Consider the following 27,499-nt stretch of genomic DNA (forward strand, 5'->3'; position numbering starts at 1 on the left):
AACGTTACGTCGAATGTGAGCGACTGAAAGGGAACGTCTCGGTTACTATTGTAACCCTCATTCCCTGAAAAAAAAAAGGGACACATATTAGCCGCTAACCCGACCAAGTAGTTACAGGAAGTTAGTTATAGGAACTGTCCACTTCTAAACAGTTCTAAGAACTACTCTCCCCCAAACTCGGTTTTGCTGCTTGCGTTCGCACTGGCCAAGTGGCCATAGGAACTGGTAGGAGGGGTAAGGAAGTGACGCAAGCACGGCGACGGTCTTTATAGCGTCATCACTAGACGTAGCGTGGCCACATACAACAACAACAAACCAGCATGGAGGAGGCTATTGCAATGTTCCGGTTTTGCCTTGCCGGGACCTTAATAACGGAGTACGAACGGCGGCGTTTGCTAAAACACACAGCGTATGGCAGACAACACGCTACAAGTTCCGTGTTGACAGTGGGCGTGACTTATAAGTTGAACCAATCAACGTAGACCTAGGGAAAGGGAACTAAAAAAGTCCTCGCTCTTGACTAGGTACTGAAAGAGTTATAGGAACTACGGTCTGAGGAACTAAAAAATCCCCAATTTAGTCCGATCGGAAGACGAGAAAAAAAGGGTTACAGGAACGTTAGTTTCTAGGAACTGCAAAAATCCCTCCGGTTGGAAAGCGGCTAATGTCCCATCGCCACGGTTGCTGACCATCGCTGTGCGGCCAAACACGTCTTAACTCCTCAGTGTAAAAAAAAATGATGCAATTATCACATGCCAATATGCATTGGCTCGTTTTAATACTCTCGAAGTAGATTGGTCTCTCAATGCGATCACACTTCCGTCGTCACGTCGACGTTATGTCTCCATTCCCTACTTCAGGGAGCGAGGGTTACAATAGTAACCGAGACGTTTTTATGGCTTTTTGTTATAATATATAAGTTTAATATAATCCTATGCTAAATGAAAATGTACAATGTAAAATTTTCCTTCAGCATTCACATGCATTGCATGTGTATTTGTGTCACTTGTACAAACACATTTGTTCTAACTGATTAACTGATAGATTTCTCCATTGATTAGTCCAATTCTATTCCATTTTGCCACTTTGATTGTCCCTTTGCCCAGGGCTGATGCTGAAACATTTAGTTTCAATGTAAACATTCAAATCTCTAAAAAACATCACATGCAATAAACACTGTTTTCAGCAGTCATATCCTATAGTCACCAGTGCTTATGAAATTCTGAATGATACAGAATTATGTCAATTTTGTCTTTTGAGGATGCAAACAGGATGCAGAATTTTAATTAAAATGGAAAGGAATTGTAACGCTGGGTAAAGGAAAGCGAGTAAAGAAGCGAATTTAAGTGCAGGAGTTCAACATGACATCATGACTTTTGCGTAAACATACACGCCACTTTCGAGTCAGGTGGCGTGTTATCTCTACGCATTTTGAGCTATCCGCGTGTATCCGCGTGTATGTCTACGCCATTAACGTCCGCGTCATTCCGCGTGTCTGTACACGCAGTCAAATCTCCAGTCATAAATGCCATTAACCCCAGTGACGGTTAAGTTTAGGGATGGGGTCGAGGTAAGTCATATCTTTTTTTTTCCTAGGATGGTAAGGGAACAGTCATAAATGCCATTAACCCCAGTGACGGTTAGGTTTAGGGACGGGGTTGAGGTAAGTCATATATTTATATAACGTTAAGTCAACGGCGTTCATAAACACGCTGAAAGGCGATTATGCGTCTTGATAGCACGCCAAAAATGGAAATACAAAATGGCGTGGCATACACACGCTACTTCATGAGATCAGTCTGAGGAGTTTAATAATAATCCAAACAGAACAACAGCAAGGAAACGCAGAGAGCGCAGATAGCTGGTACATGCATAAAACACCAAACATCAACTGACAAACCACAAGGGCTCTATATACACAGGGGTAATGAGACGAACAAGACGCATCGGGGAACATTCAGGGACTAACCAACATGAACAACTAAGTAAGGACTACAAACATGAAACAGAAACAAGAAAAAACACAAAAGTCCAAACTCAGACACACTTTATTTTTTTATTTAATACATTTTATTATTCGGATTCCATTATTTAGTAGTCTTTTGGTTTTTCACTATGTGTTGAAGTCTTCAACTGCAGTAAGCGAGGTCAATCTATCCAGAACTGACTATCTGACGACACCTGAGTTTATGTCCATGATGTTGGGCAGGCAAGCCCACAAGCCTTCCCTGAGCCTGTAGGGCCTCACGCTACCAGGCAGAAAGAATTACTCCCATGGCTATTATGCAATTAAATGAACTACTGGTAATAGTGAGATTGGCCTAGATATTTAATTTCATGTAACCATTTTTAATCTGATCTTTGAAAAAAGGAGGCATTATAAAAGTGTCTAAAGGAGTAGTCAAGCAGTCTAGGTGTGTTTCATCTCTGATGTCTCCTTTAATCCATGATTATATCCATATTTCCACTATATTGCTCACACAGAGGTTTTTGTCCATTCACAATATCCTTGTTTCAACTTCCTGTGATCAGTGACATATCATCCACAAACGTCAATGACTTCAGTTTTGTAACACAATTATGGGTACATCAGGAAAACAGAAGTGGGCCTAACACAGAGCCTTGAGGGTTTCCCTTGTTTGGTGACCCTTAATGAGGGGAGATTGAGAACATTCAATTATAAAGGAAGGTTTTTTCTGGCTGACATGATCCTGGATTTACATTCTTGTTGGTACTGGAGGAACATCTCAATTAAATTCTAGGAACAAGGGTATGAGCAGGGTTATGGTAAGCTATGGGGTTGCGAAGTTGCGATTTCAACTGTCCTTTCATGAAAATGTTAGGGATTCATACAGTACTTATTTTAGTAGTGTTTTACATTAGAGCATTAGTGTTACGGATAGAGGAAGGGCTAAGGAATATTATTCTAAACATCAAGCTGACGTCAAGCTTTTTGGGAACTATGATGTTAAGTGTGTTGGAACAAATTTACATTAGTAGAATACACAAATCAACATCCATATGTTTAATTCACAGTAACTGGCTTTCATAATGCTATTACTATCAAAGTTTTTTCATTTTACTACACGTCTATCGTTTAATCCAAATAATCTTAAAGTTTAATCAATTAGCATGTCTATAGTAGGACTGTCCTTACAGTTGTTTCAAATGAAGTACAGGCCATCATTCTTGAGCATATGGTTAACAGAGCAGAGGCATTACCATAGAGACTGCTAGGTTAGTTAACCATAACCTACAATTATCTACATGTCCGCTTACTCTTCACAATACTTTTACGGTATAATAAATGGCATTACTGTATAAAATAGTGAATAAAGTATGAGGGAAACGTCTCAATGTGAGTGGCTAAATATGAAGATGGCGTGGCAAGCTGTACAGCATTTCTTGGATCATATGACACTGAAAACCTGATTGTTTTTCAAAATAAACTCTAGTAGGCCTTTCAGGGAGAAGAAATCCCCTGTCTTGGATTATTGTGTGAGGACAATGTCAGTTTCCATCATGCAGAGCTGGTTTGGGAACAGTTTCAGGATCATCTTCGGTTCATGACCCTGTCTCTCGCCATATTACCTTTCCTCAACCCACTGAGGAACACTTCTGCTTGGAGGAGGAAGGTGTATGATGGCCAATAGGCATATCATGACATTCCCATGTCACACTCCTCCACGCAATAGATTAGGCTTGCAATGACAACAGAGCAATGTAAGGTATGAAATAATCATGCATGAAGGTTTTTCCCATGGCGAGATATTCATCAAGGATATTCACAGTGGATGATGTTGATTAATATTTGGCCAAATGTTGAAGACAGGCTTCACTATTAATTCATTTGAGATTTACCATTTACAGCAAAGTATTTAAATGTATTGTTTTACAATGCAACCACTGTATTGTTGTAAAAATACTGTAAAGGATTATTAGGAACACCATACTAATACTGTGTTTGACTTCCTTTCACCTCCAGAACTGCCTTAATTCTCCATGGCATTGATTCAACAAGGTGCTGAAAGCATTCTTTAGAAATGTTGGCCCATATTGATAGGATAGCATCTTGCAGTTGATGGAGATTTGTGGGATGCACATCCAGGACACGAAGCTCCCGTTCCACCACATCCCAAAGATGCTCTATTGGGTTGAGATCTGGTGACTGTGGGGGCCATTTTAGTACAGTCAACTCATTGACATGTTCAAGAAACCAATTTGAAATGATTCAAGATTTATGACATGGTGCATTATCCTGCTGGAAGTAGCCATCAGAGGATGGGCACATGGTGGCCATAAAGGGATGGACATGGTCAGAAACAATGCTCAGGTAGGCCGTGGCATTTAAACGATGCCCAATTGGCACTAAGGGGCCTAAAGTGTGCCAAGAAAACATCCAACACACCATTACACCACCACCACCAGCCTGCACAGTGCTAACAAGGCATGATGGATCCATGTTCTCATTCTGTTTACGCCAAATTCTGACTCTACCATCTGAAATCGAGACTCATCAGACCAGGGAACATTTTTCCAGTCTTCAACTGTCCAATTTTGGTGAGCTCTTGGTCTTCTGCTGTTGTAGCCCATCCGCCTCAAGGTTGTGTGTGTTGTGTCTTCTTCACAAATGCTTTACTGCATACCTCGGTTGTGACGAGTGGTTATTTCAGTCAAAGTTGCTCTTCTATCAGCTTGAATCAGTCGGCCCATTCTCCTCTGACCTCTCGCATCAACAAGGCGTTTTCGCCCACAGGACTGCCACATACTGGATGTTTTTCCCTTTTCACACCATTCTTTGTAAACCCTAGAAATGGTTGTACGTGAAAATCCCAGTAACTGAGCAGATTGTGAAATACTCAGACACCAACAACCATGCCACGCTCAAAATTGCAGTTGCAGTTCAGTTTGGAGTTCAGGAGATTGTCTTGACCAGGACCACACCCCTAAATGCATTGAAGCAACTTCCATGTGATTGGTTGATTAGATAATTGACCTTTCGCCGGCCCCTCCCACAAAATGGCCATTGTCCAATCACACATCATAGCAACCGTTACTGTGTGAGCTGTTCCGTCAAACAGTAAGCGGTGCGCCCACGGCGTTAGTAAATCGGACACATGATACCCCGAGAGATTGTCTGGAGAAGTTGTGTTTTTTCCCTTTCCAAAGCCCAAAACACAACGCGAGCCGTGCCTAAGATGTATTAAACAGTGTGGACGCCCCAATTCCAGTTAAATGTGTCGAACATGGTTAACTCGTCTCGCGTGCAGCGTGCGTGCGACTGAGATTAGTCAAAGAAGCACGGAGAAAGCAGATCAAGAGGATCCACAAAGGACTTACTGTACATTTTCTAAAGGGTTGTTGTTAACATACCATGATATTCTCTGGGAAAATGAGCAGCAGTCAGCTAAGTTAGCAGTGCAGCACCGTAGACTACAGTTTAGAGGACGTTCGCAACGGGGAAAGCATGAAGCTTACATGACAACATCAGTTCATATATCAATATCGTAACGAATAGAAATAACCTTAAATAACGTATGGTTCTCTGCCTCTTTCCGTCTCTTATGCATAACGTTAGTTACTTTTTAAACACGAAAATCGCATTCAGCATAAGCATGACACGCAATCGGTTGCTGTGGTAATGAACAACCTGCTTGTTAAAGCGAACGTGCTACTCCTGTATCGGAGGCAAACTGAATAAATATGCAGCGCAAGTTATATATTTCGAACTCCAAACAATTAGCCACTGAACCAGTTTATAAAATCTTCAAGGCTGTGCTGGTTGCATTTGAGGTAACTTAGCATGGTCATGGGGTTTTTCTGATTTTTCTTGAGACTGGTAAGCATTAGCCTCAATAGTAGTCGTGTCTCATTCATTTCTTAATTTTATATTTGGAATAAATCCCTCCACCGCATACCGTAACCCCTTTTGCTTCGATCTTGCTTGATATCGCGGAGGTATTGCTCCAAAAAAGGTCACTGACACGCACGGGAATACCCTTTGCCGTCATGGCAATCTGTCGCGCTGCCCGTGTTTGACCATTTGTTTGACGGAGGTAGCAGCAGTAACTAAGGGGGGCGGGGCTCGGCGAAAGGCTAATTGCATTAATGGGAAATTGAACAGGTGTTCCTAATAATCCTTTAGGTGAGAGTAAGTGTATTCTCTATTCTGATGACTGTGTCAGCTGTAGTCCAGTACATTAGCATTTATTTAAGCACCAAGAGGATATGAAACATGTAAAACAACGACTTTTTACAAAATACCACTTGTGAACACAGAACCAAAATCATCTAAAAAAATCCAATCAGCAAGCAGAATCCTAGTCATCCAAGAGTGTAGGGTGCAATGGGGCTAAAGGCACACCTTAAGGAAAATGTGCTCACTCCTCCAGGGGTCTCCAACCCTGCTCCTCCTGTAGAGTTCAGCTCCAGCCTGATCTCCTGAACCAGATACTCAAGGTGTTCATGGTATAACAGGGAAGAGTGTTGGAGCAGCGCTGGAACTGGAGTCTGCAGGAAGACTATGAAGAACAGGGACTCGCAATTTAACCCATCCAAGTTAGTGGACACACATTAAGAGCAGTGAGTAGTGAACACACACACACTGGAAGCCAGTGAACGAACACACACACAGCAGTTGGCTGCCATTTTGCTGTTCCTTGCTCAAGGACACCTCAGTCATTTCCTGCTCGTATTGAGAATCGAACCCTTCGGGCAACATGACATCATGACTTTTACGTAAACATACACGCCACTTTCAAGTCAAGTGGTGAGTTATCTATACGCATTTTGAGCTATCCGCGTGTATGCGTGTACGTCTACGCCGTTAAATGTCCGAGTGATTCCGCGTGTACGCACACGCCGTTAAATGTCCGAGCGAAACGAAGCAAAATGTAGATCTACATCTGGGGAGCGATCTTTTTTTCCTAGTATGGTAGAGGAAGACTCATAAATCGTATTAACCCAAGTGACGGGTAGGTTTAGGGACGGGGTTGGGGTAGGTCATATATTTGTACAGTAATGTAACATTAAGTCAACGGTGTTCATAAACACGCTGAAAAGCGATTATGCGTGTTGATAGCACGCCAAAAATGGAAATACGAATTGGCGTGTCATACATACGCCACTTCATGAGATCAGTCTGTTTCGGGTTACAATTCCAACTCTCTAACCATTAGGCCATGACTGCCTGTCCCTGTATAGTGTAAGATTGCTAACACACAGACACACACACACACAAACAAAACAAATATTGAACATTGATGAAGCAACACATTTTGTAAGAAAATAAGTCATAAAAGTGGGTTGTTTTGTTTAAAAATCATAAACAATGGAACTATTGCCTCACATTCTTCAGTTATTGAAAAACTGTTGATTTAATAACCTTGGACAAAACCAAACATTATTAGCACGATCTTAATTTAAAATACATTTACCAATTGTAAAGATGATCAATTTGCTATATAAATCTATAAATAAAAAGAACACATTAAATATTAGATCACATTAGCGCAGAATAAGCTTTGCTGACTGTGATGGTGTCTAGAAACCATGCTGTGGGTGTGTAGGAAAGTGCAGTGGTGATTTGTAGTACCATCTAGTGGTTTAGAGGATAGCCAGCCGCGTCAGACCGGAAGCTAGTGTGGAGATTATAGGGTTAGTGATGGGGCGGATTCAGCAATCGTCGGGCTGAGACTGTATGGTGCAGCGGCTCTGTAATCTCCTTTAACTCCAGTGCATCCTTAGCCCTGTTGTACCCTACATCCGATATCTGCTTGCACATGTCCTCAAGATCAATGCCAGGATTTGAATCCGGCCTGGATCATATCATGTTGTCTTTTTACTTTCAATCAATGGCAAAAAACTATTTTCTTTTACTTTTGTTAATATACTAGCAGTAAAATATGCCACAACAACAATCCAACTCAAGGCAACTCAGCAGTACACAGACCAATAGATGAGATTGAAGAATATAAAGGCCCCGGGGAAGATCATGCGAGAGTAGGCATCAATGGCGTGAGTGTTTTGGATGATACGGAAGCCTCTGAGGGTCTTCTTTTTGGCTGCTGTGGCCTCATTTGCCAAAGACAGGCACACCACCATGTGTTCCTGTTTATCCCCAGAGGAGACGGGATCTTGGGTATATCCTGCCAGGCCATTGACATCAGACTTACCGTACGCGTCATCGAGCAGCATGGTCCTTGTGTGAGGTAAAGGCTAAAATGGGTAAACACAAACACTTTCGTTACCATGGTTGCAGAGTGCAAGATATGGCTTATTTAAATTAGGCTTGACTAAGACAAACAGGTTGGTCACTTAATATTACCTAAAGTTGTGTAACTTTCAACAAGAGGAAAGTACAGTAAGACAAACTGAATATCTGAAAATGATTGAAATTCATTTACCTTCTCTCTTAACTTGCGATCCTTCCCATCATGCACTGTGGTCAAGTAGTTTACGGCAGCATACTCAAGTACCGATAAAAAGACGAAGACGAAGCTGACCCACAGGTAGATGTCCACGGCTTTGATGTAGGAGACTCTGGGCATGGAGGCGTTCACCCCAGTGATGATGGTGGACATGGTGAGCACCGTCGTAATGCCTACCGAGAGATCACAGTCAAATTCTCCCACAAATAGTGTCACTATTTCATCTCCACACCAACTATCCATTTTGCATATTAATTATGCAACATGACATCATGACTTTTGCGTAAACATATACGCCACTTTCGAGTCAGGTGGCGTGTCATCTCCACGCATTTTGAGCTATCTGCGTGTATCCGCGTGTATGCGTATATGTCTACGCCATTAACGTCCGCGTCATTCCGCGTGTCTGAACACGCAGTCAAATCTCCAGTCATAAATGCCATTAACCCCAGTGATGGTTAAGTTTAGGGATGGGGTTGAGGTAAGTCATATATTTATATAACGTTAAGTCAACGGCGTTCATAAACGCGCTGAAAGGCGATTATGCGTCTTGATAGCACGCCAAAAATGGAAATACGAATTGGCTTGTCATACACACGCTACTTCATGAGATCAGTCTGAATTATGTGTCTTTTTCTTGTCTGCACTGTGGCATGTTTTATGATTTTAAGGGATCGTTCACTCAAAAATGAAATTTCTGTCATTAATTATTCACCCTCATGTCGTTCCAAACATTCGTTCATCTTTGGAACACAAACCAAGATATTTTTGATTAAATCAAAAAGCTTTCCGTCCCTCCATAGACTACAACGTTATTATCACTTGCAAGGCCCAGAAAGGTAGTAAAGACATCTTTAAATTCACACGTTCACGCTAACAAATAAAGGCGGGCATACACTGTGCAATTTTCGTCCGATTTTCAGCCGAATTCTGACTCGTGCGACTCTTTTTCGCGTCGGACCGATTTTCAGCTTTGTCGTTTGTCGTGCAGTGTTCAGGGAGAAACGAGAGGCGATTAACCTCTCACGGATGAATTTCTGGCATGTCAGAAATTGTGGTCGCTCCTCGTGACTATATCGCACAGTTGAAGCAAAGCTACGAACCGATTGCCCTAAACTCAGTGTTTTTTCCCCTCACTGCGCCTGCGCGAAAACAGAAGTTTAACCATTTCATCTGCAGCAAAAATAAAATTTAAATAAAAACGAAAAGAGGGAGATCTTTAAGTTCCGTAGTTCAAACTAGCTACAAATTACTGTTGCTTACCTCCAGTTCGTGTTGCAAAATGGATAATATTACCCACGTCTTCCAAGCCACCTGCGATGTAACACCTTATTAATTTGCGTCAAACAATGTTTTTGAAATAAACCTGTTTTTAATTTTCATTGATGATTAATTATGGCAATGTTCGGACATATTATAGACTGTTAATAGTTTTTTTATATGTCTATAATTCATTGTAATCGACCTAAATGTTTTAGACAATTTTTAATGAGGAGTAAGATTATGTAATATTATCCTCACAGCACGTTGGTTATGTGCTGTGAAAATATTGCGTGGCAAATTAATTATAATAGCGGATCAATTTAATAATAAAATTAGCCTATAGGCCTCCCCTAATAATGATAATACAATAATACTAATAATAATTAAATGCATAAATTGAAAACGCTAAATCATATTGATACTGATAGCAAATGCTTGTTTTGACAATATCCCTGGATACATACACGTCTATAGGCGCAATCCAGGGGGTTATCGCAGATATTACACGTATAGTGTGAGCAGTGAAGTCGCAGCTCGACGATCGGACCGTACAGTGTGAGCACATAAACCCTGAACTTTGCCTTTGCATCGCATGTGATTTACTCGTTGAGTATGAGTAGGTACCTTGCTGAAATCACACAGACATCGCACAGTGTATGCCCGGCTGCCCGCCTTAAGTCAGATAGAATAAATGCGTATTTGGCGTGCTGTCCGAGGAGGGCTCCAGGCTCGGTATGCGTCCCGAACACAGAGTACTCCCCCCGTATTGCTGGTTAAAGGGTTAGTTCACCCAAAAATGAAAATTAAGTCATTAATTACTCACCCCCATGCTGTACCAACCCCGTAAGACCTTCGTTCGTCTTCGGAACACAAATGAAGATATTTTTGATTAAATTTGAGAGCTGTATAACTACCACATTGGCTCCTAAGGGACTGCCTCTTGACGGCCCAGAAAGTCAATGAAGAAAATGTTTAAATATCCCAAGTGACTACCGTGGGTCAACTATATGTTTATCAAGCGACGCGAATACTTTTTGTGCGAAAAAACAAACAAAAATAACGAGTTTATTCGACTATTTCTTGTCTTCCTTGTAGGCCAGAACGAGAATTCCTTAGATTTCCACGACGCATGCGCGAGATTTGCGATCTGCTTACACCAGCTTACACTACTTCAGATCGCAATTCTCGCGCATGCGTCGTGGAAATCTAAGGAATTCTCGTTCTGGCCTACAAGGAAGACAAGAAATAGTCGAATAAACTCGTTATTTTTGTTTGTTTTTTCGCACAAAAAGTATTCGCGTCGCTTGATAAACGCTGGAGTTGGAAGAGGTTTGTCGCGATTCTGTAGGTTCGTGGATCTGAGTCGTGTGGTGAATCGCGATTTCGGTTTCATATTGCATATCGTTACAGCCCAAAAGTTAAGTTCTACTTAGTTATTTTGGTGAAAGTAACTCAAAAGTAATACATGAGTAATGTAACGCATTACAATTTCTGGGACAGTAATATTGTAAGGTAATGAATTACTTTTAAATAACAGTAACAAGTAATACCTAATGTATTACAGTTTGGAAGTAACTTGCACAACACTGATTATCGGGCGGCTCCTGAGTCAGCATCACACGCACACAATGGCTGTGACAGTTGCAACTCATTTCATTTGTATTTATGAAACTTGCATTTGTCCACCGTCAATACTTTAATGAGCAGAAATGAAAAGTTCAACATCATCTGCATGAATCTTTAGTCTCAGAAAGCAGTAATTGGTTAATTTACTGGGATCTCATGCTAAATAGTTTTCAACCTTGATTCAAATACAGAGCAATTAATAAACCAAATCCCCTTCAGTAGTTAGCATTGTTATATTTGGCTGTCCAAAATAATTAATAGGCTATTCTTGAACGTAACACAATATTCTAAGATTATAAATGAGAGAATTTGTATCTAGAACTGTCAGATACAATGTTAAAGGGGTCATGAACTGGCTTTTTAACTTTTATAATATTGTTGTCTGAGGTCAATTTATGACGTTCGCTTGGTTTTTGCATTCAAAAACATCAAAATGAATAAGTAATAGGCTATTTCGTACCCAAGTTGTGAGCCTTCCTGAAAAACGGTCGGGTTTTTTTTTCAGACGATCAGCTGGAACGTCATTAAAAATAAAGTTTATCCATGCAGTCCTATTGAAATCCAGAGGAAGCTTATGCAGCGACTGTCTTCTTCCACAACCAGGCGCTGCACAATATTCTGTATTGCTCGGTAGATCGATCCGGTTTGCCATCACGAGGTAGGCATGTAAGTTGTTAGGCTACTTAGCTATGCGTGTAATGCGCGAATCGGTGGGCGGGGCTAAACCGGCCGTGTTGAAGTAGGAGTTGATCTTCTTCTGCGGGGGTGGTGTTTTATCCTCTTTGACGTCATAGTTCCCCACTTTTAAAAACGAGTCGTTTGCTGGGGCTGGTGTAAATAAAAGCTTTTATTGGACTAACAAGGACGTTTTCAGTTCTGAAACTTACAGGATATTTTTATAATATGATGACCTCTTAGATGTCAAAAGCTCAAGGAAAATTTGATTTCTCAGTTCATCACCCCTTTAATCAACAAAAACTGTTGAGTTTTACAACCCCAGTGTTTTCACCTAACGAGACTCTGGCAGGAACGGCTCGTCGGTCGATCCAGAAGGACACCCATGACAGCATGACCATCAGAGTGGCGGGAAAGTACGTCTGAAGCAGGAAGAAGAAGATATGGCGCCGCAGAGTGAAGTTGATGTACAGACGATTGTACCAACCTGCAGGAGATATGAAATTAGAGCATAGAGTAAAAGAAAAAGAAAATATTCCGATTCTGAAGACTTAATCCTTAAAAAGATAGTTCATCCAAAAATGTTGTGTTATTTCTGTTATAATTTACTCTTGTTCGTTATGTTGTTCCAAACCCGTAAGACTTTCATTGATCTTCAGAACTCAAATGAAGATATTTAAAAATGAACCAATGAGGTTCATTCTCGTGTTACGCATCACGTTTGAGCTTACATACAGCCGCCGGCGGCTAAAAATAACTGTTGTTCTTAAATGTTAAATAACATTCGATAAATAACATTCGATTAAATAAGATATCGGGTTAATCGCGTTTGGACATTCAGAAGCTCCGTAGTGAATGTGATTGCGTCATCAATTTTTGATCAGCATTGATTCGTCAAAGAAACCCGTGCGTTTTTTTTCCTCTGAGCCAATCATAAATGACTGTTAATGCTTAGTCCCACCCCATCCCCAGATTGGTTAAAACTATCATCTACTCAACCAATAAATATAGTTCTTGGTCTTTTGCACGACCAATTAGCATCTTTCTTTAGAAATTTGAACAGAGGTAAAGTCAAAGTAGTTCATATAGGCTATGTATGTATGTATGTGTGTGTGTGTGTGTGTGTGTTTATATATATATATATAAGTTTTATTTATATATAAGTTTTTTTTTTTTTTTGCTTCATTGTTCTACTACAATGTTTCTATTTATGTTACTTCCTTAACTTTTTTGGACACATCTAAATTGTCAGTATGAAAAACACTGTTTTCACTGAAACAATGCTTTTCACTGAAAATCGCCTATAATAATGTTGTAATAAATACCTATAACTTGCTTAGGGATTGTTGCATGTAGTCAAAATTACATCTGGAAATGTAAAATATCCAAGTACAGCTTTCTAAAGGAAAAAATCCAAACTTCAGGAGGATTTGTTTGAGTTGAGTAAAAAAAATCACTACAAATATGCTGCCGTTTTTCTTAAATCTGGTAAATTCATCCATTCTAAGACAAATTAAATGTAAAATTGGATTATTTAAATGAGATATATTGAAACTTCAAGTTCTCCTGATAAAAATGATATATGGCACTTGATGCTGACTGCTATAATGGGTTAGAAAAAAACAAGCGGTGCAGGTGCTCCAAAAATGGTCTAGGTCTTTAAGGGTTAAGCAACATGACATCATGACTTTTGCGTAAACGTATACGCCACTTTCGAGTCAGGTGGCGTGTTATCTCTACGCATTTTGAGCTATCCGCGTGTATCCACGTGTATGCGTATATGTCTACGCCATTAACGTCCGCGTCATTCCGCGTGTCTGAACACGCAGTCAAATCTCCAGTCATAAATGCCATTAACCCCAGTGACGGTTAAGTTTAGGGATGGGGTTGAGGTAAGTCGTATCTTTTTTTTCCTTGGATGGTAAGGGAACAGTCATAAATGCCATTAACCCCAGTGACGGTTAGGTTTAGGGACGGGGTTGAGGTAAGTCATATATTTATATAACGTTAAGTCAACGGCGTTTATAAACACGCTGAAAGGCGATTATGCGTCTTGATAGCACGCCAAAAATGGAAATACGAATTGGCGTGTCATACACACGCTACTTCATGAGATCAGTCTGCTTTAAGCATGAATTCCGATTTTCTCAGATCAGATTCAGGCCTCATTCATATGTGGTAATGAATCGGATATGAATCGGATACGTGCGTTTGCATGTGCCATGCAAGCAGACAAATCGGATATTCCCCGGTAATGCGAGTCATACATCATTAAAAAGTGCGCGATTATAGGCGCGATGGAAGAAAGGATACACACAGTGGATCAATGCGGAGGTTTCATGTCTTTTGAGTGTTTGGGGTGAAGAGTGCAGGCTAAAATGCAGGGTTGTTATTACAGAAATAAATCTGTTTCCATTTTTTTTCTCCGCCGTACGAGACCAATGTTTTGATGACTTATTGAAATATTGTGGAAAGAAAACACTGGATAATTTTATCCTCATCTGCATCCATATAATTTCGTTCTGTTTTGCTTAATTTCCCGTGTCAGAACGTCTGCATTTGGTAGTTTCAGCAGTGTATAGTGAAAATCGGATTTGGGCATCAAGACCTGCAGTGTAAATGCAGCCTAATTGTACTTTTGAGCAGCTAAAATCTTGAAAAATGACACTTCAATGCTTCATCTATATTAAAACAATCGTCACATATTTTTCGCAATGCTGTGTAGATGATCAAACTCAAACACGATGATGAAGACCAAATGCAGCCCTTTAGTAAATCCAAAAGCATAGCGGTACATCCACATAACATAACATAGACGACACCCGACAATGAATCAAACAGAACTGAGCTTAAGTACACGTGATAATGAGTGCACAGCTGAACATAATGAGTGAACAAGACAACAAACTACTAATTCAGGCAGAAGGAGGTGAAACTAATAAACAGAACCATGACAATGATGATATGATAAGTAAGATTTGCAAACACCAGATTTGCAGTGATTGCAATCACAAGCTTTGGACTTGGTAACAAGTTAGCTAGCCCAGTTAAGTTAGATGGTAATTGATTTTAAAGGTGCATTGCGCAACATTTCATGTTAAAAATAGCCATTTTTCTAACCCTTAAAACATTTGCCTGATGGGCTGAAAATGAGCCCTTCTCTGATCACTGCGAATTCCTCTATTATCCTGTACAGTGAAATAAATAAGAGGGATTCGGGACTGGGCGTGACGTCATGCGCGTTCACGCTCGCCTGGCTATGACTGGCAGGTGTGTGTATGGGCTCTATGCACGGCGTTATTTCTGGTGAAGGATTAAGGATGCTCGATAACTTCCGCCGATCATAGAGTCCAATGCAATACCGAGAATTTATATTGAATTTTATACTCCATGGTTATACTAATGAAAAGTTAGTCACAAAAACAGATAAAACAGACACCCCTCGTTGTGTTTATGCTTCTTTTTAAAATTATATTAAATAAACATAACTATATATAAAATTACATCTAAACGTATGTACGTTTCGTTTCAAAGACGGGAGGACAGTAAATATTGAAGACTCTGCCATAATCCCGTTTTCTCCGGTTTTCCTCCGCTTTAATCTACACAACCGGAAATGGACGAGCATCCTTACGTCAAATGCGGAACTTATGCATGCATATAGCCCATTCGCCACCATTCTCCGTATCAGCGAAGACAACTCGAGCGACACAACTTTACTCAAATTTCCACAAAAATAGAAAGAGACTGACTTGTAGAAAAAGAAAATACAACTTCTTTCTAGTGCCAGGCGTCGGAATAAGACGAGAGTCGACATCGGGGCGCTTTCCACAAATGGAGAGATCTCCGCTCCGTTCTAGGGCTCAAACGGGTCCTATACAACGTAATAACTTACATTGTTCATGAACGTGTTTCCATAATAATACAATCATAAGTGGATACAGTAAGCTCATAAAAGAGTTCAACTTGGATATATATGGAAACAAAAACCGAAGTTTTCTACCCCCGTTTCCCCCTCACACACACATAAGTGTGTAATTTAATCGAATGCCTTTCCTTTCACATATTTTAAATGACTTCCAGATTTATAACTTTATTACCTCATTATGACTGTAACAAAAGATGTGTGCGGCTGATGCTCCTTTGGTAATGAACAGCTCGTGCAAACGTGCGTGTATGTGCGCACGCAGTTTCGCTTGTCGCCAGAGGGGGCGTATGTAGCAGTGATCCACCTCTCAAATTTAATAAAAAATATCTTCATTTGTGCTCCGAAGATGAATGATGGTCTTACGGGGTTGGTACAGCATGGGGGCGAGTAATTAATGACTTCAATTTCATTTTTGGGTGAACTATCCCTTTAAGACGTAAAAATCTTAAAATTAATGACATTTTTCAAACTGTCACTCTGTCACTCTTTTTTTTCTGTTCTTGTTGTCTCGTCAGCGATTCTCCTTGTTAACTGTATTAGTAGTCGACAATCAGCAGTTGTAGATTGAACCTGCTTTATTATTTAACTGCACAATCCACTACTTTTACTCTTCTGCTGATATCTGTTTATTTAACACTGTGATGAGTATTTACCAATAACGCATTCTTAGAAGAAAAGGTTCTATATAGAACCTTAAAAGGTTCTAAAGCGCTACGTATTTGGAACCCCTAAAATGCAATGCATGAATGATCACAAAAATTAATTGATATCACACGAAGAGTGCCATTTCAGTTTTTATCCTTCAAAAATCAGCATGATTAAAATGGGATATTAAGTTACTACAACAGTTTCAACATGACATCATGACTTTTGCGTAAACATACACGCCACTTTCGAGTCAGGTGGCGTGTTATCTCTACGCATTTTGAGCTATCCGCGTGTATGCGTATATGTCTACGCCATTAACGTCCGCGTCATTCCGCGTGTCTGAACACGCAGTCAAATCTCCAGTCATAAATGCCATTAACCCCAGTGACGGTTAAGTTTAGGGATGGGGTCGAGGTAAGTCATATCTTTTTTTACCTAGTATGGTAAGGGAACAGTCATAAATGCCATTAACCCCAGTGACGGTTAGGTTTAGGGACGGGGTTGAGGTAAGTCATATATTTATATAACGTTAAGTCAACGGCGTTCATAAACACGCTGAAAGGCGATTATTTAAATGGAAATACGAATTGGCGTGTCATACACACGCTACTTCATGAGATCAGTCTGACAGTTTAATAAACAATAATTTAATTACAACAAAAAGGTCCTTTGCAGTTGAGTAAAGAACCCTATGCTTCATATAGAGAACCCTTTTTTCTAAGAGTATTCTGTTTGCATGAGCTCCAGCTTAATCACATTATAAGTATGCCCATAAACAGAAGCCACTGATGACCAAACTCAAAATAAGATGCAAGTCACTATAAAGCTAAAACTACATTCAAATCAGAAGCCAAATAAACAGTTTTGACATTTATTTGCATGCAACACAAATACAATTTGTCCAAGATGTCTGGGAAACTAATAAACCAGGACAGGTCGTTATGCACTAGCAGACAACCGAAAACAACTTTCCTCTTGTAAAGATAAGCGTGTGCACCTGTGCTGCTGTAGAAGGCCAGTCTGGAGGTGGTGTGAAACTTCTGAATGAGGAACTGAGACAGGGAGATCTTGTCATCCGTGCTCAGAGATTCATCTCCACTCTTCCAGTAGAGCATCAGGTCTTCATCAGTGTAGGCATCTGGACACACACACAGCAGATGAACGCAAGTTTGCAGACACTCAAGAAGTGATTCTGGACATCAACGTCGGGAGAAGTGTACGTCACTCACAGCTCTCCAGCTCTAACGTGCAGGTCTGCGTGTCCAACGGGAACCGGCTGAAGTCCATATTACACGCTGAAGTTACAGTCACCCTGACGCAGCGAAAATCACTTTCAAAACTGGCAGAATAAAAGCTACATCAGGTTCAGGCGTCCAAGCACTTGAGCAGACTGTACTGACCTGAGGCTGTAGAGCACGTGTCCATCGGGGTACACCCTGATCATGATGTTCTCCGTGGTGGTGTCGTGGATGAAGGATCGTTTGGAATGGACAAAGAACACGTCAGGAACCCAGATTTTTTTCACCAATCGACCATCAAAAGTCATGCTTTTATTGGTTTTACTGGGAAAAGATAGTCGCTCGTCCTTCCAGTAGTGTCTCAGGTACAGGGTCATGGTGAAGTCCTGTATGAAGAGCACAACATGGATTGACTTTTCAAGCTCATTGTGTGTTGTTTAGTTCGATAACAATAATACTTTCTCCTATCCCAGAGTAATCTGACACCGTGTCCTAACTACACGCGACGCCGCGACACGCGATAAAAGGTATCTTTTCTCCACGTTAATCAGAGTTTTTGTCCTAACCAGACGCGACGGCGACACGCGAAGTTTCTAATTTAGAAACGGTTCCTATTTCTGCGACGTCGCGGCTGACAGAATGAAGAAATTACACTGGTTATGAGTATACATTATTTATTTTTTGTTAAAAATAGGTCACTGTGCCACAAGCGATAACGGATAATTTACCTCAGATTTTGAAAGCATGTAATATAACGTTCAAAATGAATTCTATGCAAACATACAACTGTACTTCATAACAAAATTAGTCAATGAGTATATTTTGTTAATGTTTTGATTTTTAATAATGTTATTTCTTGATTTGATTATGTCCTTACCCATATTCAATGCGAGTGCGGGCAAACAGTGCACTTTCACAGAGAGACTCATACACGCTGTTCTGAATGTGTGGCTTCTCACAGTCGCGTCGCGTTGCTGTCGCTGGAATTTATCGCGTCGCGTGTAGTTAGGACACTAAAAGTACGCCATTCTTATGTCAATTGTGGCTCCGTCAAAACATTGTTAATTTTGTTTGATCAGCCCTTTCAGAAACTATTCATATTTTGATACATCAGGCTTTTATGGTGCATAGAGTCATATCTCAAAGAGAACAGTATAGCAGATACATAAGAGTTATACATTTCAGCTGTCACTCTATATCTGCCAATAAAAGCGCTGTAGTCTTAAAACATATGATGCAATGCAGTACAATAAAGATTGAGAGATGATGATCATATTTGATACTCAAGGATAATCAAGTAAACCTAATTGCTTCAGTCCAGTAGGTGTTCATTATGAAAGTTATTCTTGCATTAATTCGCGTTTAAAATTAGTAGAGATTTCACAGCAAAAAGACTTGGAGGTGGACGTTTTTACAATTACACTAACAGTACTTTTATTGCTAAAATAGTATGTACTATCAATCAGAGGGTAGGTAGAAGGTGGCTTGTGTACAACAGGTTTTTGCAGCGACGATTTGATCATTGATAATTTAACAGCCTCAAATCAAGAAGTAACATTATGAAGTACATGTCCAGAAACTTCTCTTTCATTGCAGCTGAATTTGAGCAGATGTCCAGATTCACATTAATATTCAATATTCATGCATGGTTTTACACTGAGCCAGTATTATCTCAAAGAATGACCCAGTAATGTTTGTTAATTTGTGGCTGGCTGAAATCACAGTGGTCTTATTACTAAAACTGTACCATCAGATGATGTGATCTCAACCATGACAGACGACGACCCCTTTAGTAGAATAAAACCGCTTAGTTCACCTTTACCAATGCAGATTAGTAAAAAACAAAAATAGCTTAGTCCGATTTAAGCCTGAAAAAACGGGTTCACTTTATTTTGATGGTCCATTTTACACATTATTTTGACTAAGCAACATTACACCTAAATATCTACACACATAGCAACTGTCATTAGAGTGTTAGTAGACTATTATAGACTGGTAGTAGTTACTTATAGTCAACAGACTGTTCAAAGGGACCATCAAAATAAAACGTTACCAAAAATGTATGCAAGGTGTTGACATGCATTTCCAAACTGCTTAAATCCTTGTGAAATATTACCATCTGTTGGCATAACTGAGGGATGTCTTCATCGAGCCGGATGGACTGCACATTCTGATTGGCTGATTTATTGTGATGTCACAGGGTAAACCTCATGGATTACCCTCTACGTGACTCGTTGCACATTATGTAACAAATCCACACTGGCACTGATATGATTAATAAAAGCATATCATGACACATCTCAGGGGATATTAAATCACAGGCGCTGAGATCCATATCTAATCTATGCAATCTTCTCCCGATTGAATAACAATCACATTCTCATTACAGAAATGGGTAAAAATGATGCATTATTTCAAATTTAAAGTATTTATGTATCAGTTTCATAAATGCTGAGTTTGTTATTTGCAAAGAAAAAACTTAATGGCTACATTTTATGTATGCAAAACATTTTGTTTGTTTATGTGATATGGCTGAATAATCCATAACAATGCCAGATCTTACCATATCTACTTCTGAGATGCTGTCCAAACTCTCCACCTGTACATCCACACCCACTGGCACTGCTGGACCTGAGAAGAAGACAACACTGTTAGTTAGAATCTGCACTTTGATATTTCAAGGATTAATAAAAATCACCCCCATGACATAAATAATAACCGTGAAACAAGAACACTCAAGTTATTAAAAAAGCTTTTAATCATTTAAATAGTATCATTAAATATCACGGACGTATTACGCTAGAAGAGCATTCATCAAGGTGTGGATTTCAGATAAACCGACTATTTTAACAAAGAGATATTGTATATGATCTTGCAACAATGTTTACCATATGTTAAGCCCTCATTTGAAAAGAAGCGGAAAAAAAGCATTTAGTCAGTCGTTGTCTGTCTCCACCTAGTGTTAACCCTTAGACATCACATCAACGGACCGTTGGCTGACTGTCTGTTGAAAACACTTTATGACTAGCCATCTGGGAGACGTGTTTGTCCTCAGTGTTGGGTAAGTTACTCTAAAAAATTAATTTATTACTAGTTACTAATTACCTCTTCAACAGTGTAATTAGATTACTGTACTAATTACTCTCTCTAGGAAGTATTTAATTACTAATTACTTTCAAAATCCCATATGAATCTCGACCAGCTGAATAATTCAAGGACATGAATCTGTTTTAATTCTTTCAAATAAATACTATAAAATTGCATGAAGGTGGAGAAGGTTACATCATAAAAACATACTTTTTAACATCAGACAATACATTTTGATGTTAAACCCACTATTGTTTTATGTCTGATCTCATGACATGTCACACTTTTTTCATACATATTTTACAATAATTCATACGAATTTGTACGTCGTACGATTTAGACACCTCATAAAATGCATACAATTCGCTGTGAGATCGGATTGATCTATACACAGTATTTACCTCAATTACATCAGAAGTGACTGTAATTAAATTACATATAAATGAAGAGTAATCCCTTACTTTACATTTTCAAGGGAAAAGTAACTATATTACAGTAACTAATTACTTAGTAATTAGTTACACCCAACACTGTTTGTCCTGTTCTTAAACGGTCAGCCTGACACAAAGCCGTGTACAATCGGCACAATGAGCAATTATCATCCAAACGCTGGATTTGTAAATGCATGTGAAGTATGTGAAGTTCACGGCATAGCATCTTTATGTCGGGGTTGCTGTCGTGTGTATAATCCAAAGGATTGGTGCGTGACGCAGAATGAATAATAAAGATAGTTTTTGATAGCAAAGCAACTTTATCATGTCAGCGTTGGAAACAGCATCTAAGTGCAGTCTTTATCTAGAAACAAACTCGAAACTTCACAAAACAGAAATCCCCAGGACAGTTTCAAGTTTCAAGTTCATGGTATTTATAAAGCACATTTAAAACAAGCATGGTTGCAAAACAACCAAAGCACTGTACAAAATATATATTTAAATTCATACAAAGATTAATAACAACTTTCACATGACATTGATTGAACGCACACGAGTACAAGTAGGTTTTTAATAGATTTCTGAAATCAGACACTGTGGGCGCTGTTTTAAAGGTCCCCTATTATGACCCTTTTCACAAGATGTAAAATAAGTCTCTGATGTCCCCAGAATGTGTGTGTGAAGTTTCAGCTCAAAATACCCAACAGATCATTTTTTACAGCACGTAAAATTGTCATTTTTTTAGGGCTCAGAAAAATGCACTGTTTCAGTGTGGGCCCTTTAAATGCAAATGAGCTGCTGCTGCCGACACAGGGGGCGGAGCTTCATGAGCTCGCGCCAAGGGGGTAATCCATCCACCGGAAGTTGAAGCCTCGAGGGAGCTGCCATCTTGTAGCAGAACTTCACAAGGTAAGTGTGAAAGGGCCCTTTGACTATGGCTTAAATATAGTAGATAGTCAGACTTCAGATCTAAATCAGACTAGGGCTGGGTATTGTTAGGTATTTCACAATTCGATTCGATTTCAATTCTTGAGGCTTCGATTCGATTCGATTTCGATTCGATTCAATTTTGACTTATTAGCTTCGATTTCGATTCGATTTTGACTTATTAGCTTCGATTTCGATTCAATATTGACTTATTAGCTTCGATATCAATTCAATAATAAGTAAATACACAAGTAATTAAGTGCCTGAGTATATTTTTAAGTAATGTGCGCAGTTTTACCAATGTTAAAGAACAAATTGACCCCAGCATGTTTGTTTCCTGTCATGGTTTATTCAGCAGAATAAAAATGTACAATATTGTATGTGTTGAATTCAAACACAACTGTGACAAGCACTGTACAGTGCTTTAACAACACCTCTAAAGTGCATTTAACTAAGTAGTAGAAAGTATATTTCTTTCTTCCTATACATTCAAGTTATAAAAGAAATGTAAACTGAAGCACAAAATGTGCATACTCAAAAAAGTGCAATATTATATTCTAATTATAATTTTGTAAACAATAACACTTAATAGCTGATCACACTTAACAGCAATTGCGGGTTATCAGGCCAATTCTAAGGGGGGAAAAATACTAACCTTTTTCCCTCTCAGAAGTTTATATCTCATAGACTTTATATCATGCATTTCTGACTTTATATCACGCAATTCTGACTTTATATCTCGCAATTCTGACTTTATATCATGCATTTCTGACTTTATAACACCCAATTGCGACTTTATATCACGCAATTCATCTCGCAATTCTGACTTTATATCTTGCAATTCTGAGAAATAGTCATAAATCAATAGGTAAACTCCCAATTGTGAGAAAAAAAAGTCAGAATTGTGAGATAAAAAGTCGCAATTACCTTTTTTATTTTCCATTCTGTGGCGGAAACAAGCTTCCATAGTTCCCGGCTTACAGTGGAATCCAAAATGAGCCCAAACGTCGGCTTTTAATGTTGGCGGTGCAGGCTTGAATCAGGCTTGAACGGAGTGCAGCTGCTGTCCGTCATCGCGCTGTTTTGCTAAGGGCTAAAGCGCGACTTGTACAACGCTGAACGCTCTCACTAGAGTGTAGCCCACAGCGCCGCCACTGGCCTGGATGGCTGAATCGATTCATAGGATTTGATGAATCGATATTGAATTGAGAAGGAAAAAATTGCAATGCATTGATGAATCGATATTTTTACCCAGCCCTAAATCAGACCGCTGCACAAAGCACTTAAGACTCTGACTATCTTAAGCAGGACTACACTGCAATGATTTCTGTGTAAAATAAGACACTTTTCAAAACAAAAAAAAACATGGCGGATAAAGTAAGCGCATTCAATCGCTCAGTGCAGTTTAGGCCAGCCGGTAAATGTGTGTTTTTTGGAGAAGTACACTCACCTAAAGGATTATTAGGAACACCTGTTCAATTTCTCATTAATGCAATTATCTAATCAACCAATCACATGGCAGTTGCTTCAATGCATTTAGGGGTGTGGTCCTGGTCAAGACAATCTCCTGAACTCCAAACTGAATGTCAGAATGGGAAAGAAAGGGGATTTAAGCAATTTTGAGCGTGGCATGGTTGTTGGTGTCTGAGTATTTCACAATCTGCTCAGTTACTGGGATTTTCACACACAACCATTTCTAGGGTTTACAAAGAATGGTGTGAAAAGGGAAAAACATCCAACATCCTGTGGGCGAAAATGCCTTGTTGATGCGAGAGGTCAGAGGAGAATGGGCCGACTGATTCAAGCTGATAGAAGAGCAACTTTGACTGAAATAACCACTCGTTACAACCGAGGTATGCAGCAAAGCATTTGTGAAGAAGACACAACACACACAACCTTGAGGCGGATGGGCTACAACAGCAGAAGACCCCACCGGGTACCACTCATCTCCACGACAAATAGGACAAAGAGGCGACAATTTGCAAGAGCTCACCAAAATTGGACAGTTGAAGACTGGAGAAATGTTGCCTGGTCTGATGAGTCTCGTTTTTAGATGGTAGAGTCAGAATTTGGCGTAAACAGAATGAGAACATGGATCCATCATGCCTTGTTACCACTGTGCAGGCTGGTGGTGGTGGTGTAATGGTGTGGGGGATGTTTTCTTGGCACACTTTAGGCCCCTTAGTGCCAATTAGGCATCGTTTTAATGCCACGGCCTACCTGAGCATTGTTTCTGACCATGTCCATCCCTTTATGGCCACCATGTCCCCAAAAGGGGGTCAAACACAGTATTAGTAAACTAGTAAATGGACTTAAACATACAAAAAAACTGTAGAGTAGTGATCTGGGTTTATGACACACAAAGTGAAGCATTCACAAGACTGGACAGAAAGCGAGGCTTCGTTTCTCGTTGATCACGTGTTTCTCTGAAAACAACACGAGCTTCATGAGAAATTGCGTTGAGTACTCGATACATGCTTTGAAGCTTCAGTGTCAAATGTAACATCTCTACAAAGTGCTCCATTACTTTTTGTAAACAATGGGTCAACATTGAGGAACTTCTGCAGTGCAGCTGTAGACGACATCCAGCACGCACAAAAACTAGATTTAAAGACAAAAGTCAAGTTGAGTCAGAGCTTGCAATGCATTCGCCAATGCACATTATCATCACATGTTCAGGGTTAAACCCCCACAGGAACCCATGTGTTGTGAATTTGAATTGAATTGACTGCTGTGATAATGAAGACAGAGAAGCATTCTGAAGAGATAAGAAGCAAAACCAATGTGTAAATTAGAAAAGCCTTGAGCGTCCCAGTGGACGTTGCTGACTCAATCAACACCAAGAGTAACTTCAGAAGAGGGCATGCCTCAAATCTCTGTTAATGTTTGCAGACGAGACCAAAACCTTCACCATAATTCAATGTGACATGAAGTGTAGCACTGTCCAAACCTTATTACACACCATCCCTGGGTGTTTCCAAAGCAATATTATGGCTTTAAAACTACGATTCCCAATAATACGGCTCTGGGCATTCGTAACCCATGCCTCAAAAACGAGAAAATGAACATGTGGTTTCCAGATGCCATTCTCAATGATACGTAGTCTGCCGTTATCCAGGCTAGCATTAACTAATGTTAACTAATTAACATTAATGTAAAGTGTTACCAATTTGTGTCATAAAGGGAACAAATTTGCATAAAAAGAAAGTCTGCATTCAGTATGAAATTGATCATCTATATTCTTGAACTTTTCATTGACACACACACACAGATTTTACCTGCAAATTCAGGTCTCATAGTGAAGTCATGATCATCAACACGCAGCAGATGGTCTGATCTCAGCGGATGCGTCTTGGTTTCATCCAACGTCTTCTTGAAAAGCGGACTGCAAAAGAACATGTCGGGACTTCAGTGCGAGCTCACAGAAACACGCGTACACCATGATGAAGACGTCCATGACATGAACTGAGACACTACACAGGCAAAAACGGTGGCTAAATTATGACCTATTTACAGTAATAAAATAAAGATCTAGAATTAAGTACAGTCAAAGTTTATTATTTGTATATGCACACCTATATACCAGCAATGATTTTAATCATAATAAGTATTTTAATTTTTAATGGGATGTTATTAATAGAAATATTATCATTATTAAGAGATTCTCAAACAACATAGTACTTTGACATCAAGTCAATTGTTGTCTGTGCAATGTTTGTTCCTGACTTCTGGTGTCCAGATGCAATAATAATACTAGTAAAAATATAGGACTAGCCAGGTGGTGTTAGTTACGAATATTTCTCAAGGTGTGTATATATATATATATAAACATACAGTATCTTAAAACATTGACTTAAAATCCAGAAGAAAACAGTTTAACTTACTCATTTCACAAAAAAGTTTTCACAGCAAGCTTATAAATTGCCTACTGTAAAACAGTTTGATGCACAAAATCAAGTGTTTATGATTAAAAAAAAGACATCAAAAATAGAAAATATTTAATTAAAGACCAACCATCCCAGCATGAAAAAGTATTTTGTACACAAACTCGTGTACTTAAGTAGATAATTGTGACAACTAGTACAGCTCTTATTTCAAGCAACCTGTAAATAATAGTTTGCCCTGATGTTGTCCTATGCTCACTAGACCCCGAGCTTATGTGAAAACTGAAATAATAAGTTGAAACGACACTTACGTTCCGTGATTGTGATGTTGTCCAGATGTTCTCCTGACGCCGAGCTTCATCTTCCCGCAGTGCCCGCGCACACTTACACACAGCAGAAGAAAAGCAGCGTTCATACTGAAGGAGAGGATAGACAGCATCTTCAGGCACAGCCGTTCCCGCACAATGATGCTCTGAGCCAGCCACGCGTCGCGTTGCTCAACCAGCGCGGCGCGCTGACTGGGCGCGCGCACATGGCGATTACATCGATTCGTCGAGTCGTTTCAGTTACACACGAACACAGCAGAACTTTCGACTGGCGTTGGGAAAGAGCGCACTGCTGTCGAGCTAATTTGTTTTAAAGATGATATATTTAACTAGACACCTCGTCTTAAAGGGATACTCCGCCGTTTTTTCATATTAAACTACGTTACGAGTTGATAGGCTACACACCCCTCTCTCTCGTCTTAGTGCGTGCACTCAATCGATCTGGTGCGCGAGACACTTTGATAGCACTTAACTAGCCCAGTTCATTCAATATGGGCCAAGCAGAGAAGCGACCACACCTCCACGATTTCCCTATTTAAATACAGTTACACGAGTAGCGTAACTCAACCAAGAATGGTGTCACAAAATAAAACGTTGCGCTTTTCCCGTGTAAAGTGGATATAACTATTAATGTATGGCGGAAACCACAGCAGCTGCACACTTTTTAAAGTCAAATTTTTGCTGAAAATGTACTCACCCCCATGTCATCCAAGATGTCCATGCCTTTCTTTCTTCAGTCGAAAAGAAATTAAGGTTTTTGATGAAAACATTCCAGAATTTTCTCCATATAATGGACTTCACTGGGAACCAAACGGTCCAAGGTCCAAATGAGAGTTTCAGTGCAGCTTCAAAGGGCTTTAAACGACACCGGTGAAGGTGCAAGGATGCTCGATAACTTCCGCCTATCATAGAGTCCAATGCATTACCGAGAATTTATTGAATTTTATAATCCATGGTTATACTAAAGAAACGTTAGTCACAAAAACAGATAAAACAGACAACCCTCGTTGTGTTTATGCTTCTTTTTAAAATGATAT

The 27,499-nt window shown here is 39.7% G+C and overlaps 1 protein-coding gene across 1 annotated transcript; it reads right to left on the bottom strand.

Annotated features, from left to right (window-relative positions):
* Positions 1 to 1,072: 1,072 nt before the first annotated feature.
* Positions 1,073 to 26,805, bottom strand: gabrr2b (gamma-aminobutyric acid type A receptor subunit rho2b). The gene is made up of 9 exons (XM_039664305.2): positions 26,448 to 26,805; positions 25,531 to 25,637; positions 20,371 to 20,438; positions 17,970 to 18,193; positions 17,799 to 17,881; positions 17,567 to 17,707; positions 12,328 to 12,480; positions 8,406 to 8,602; positions 1,073 to 8,217 (listed from the first exon to the last, which is right to left on the bottom strand). The coding sequence occupies exons 1-9, from the start codon at positions 26,573 to 26,575 to the stop codon at positions 7,936 to 7,938; spliced, it is 1,383 nt and encodes a 460-aa protein (XP_039520239.2). The 5' UTR covers positions 26,576 to 26,805; the 3' UTR covers positions 1,073 to 7,935.
* Between the last annotated feature and the right edge of the window lie 694 nt (positions 26,806 to 27,499).

This window comes from Pimephales promelas, chromosome 13 (genome assembly GCF_988280905.1).
Source record: "Pimephales promelas chromosome 13, fPimPro1.hap1.1, whole genome shotgun sequence".
Taxonomy (NCBI): domain Eukaryota; kingdom Metazoa; phylum Chordata; class Actinopteri; order Cypriniformes; family Leuciscidae; genus Pimephales; species Pimephales promelas.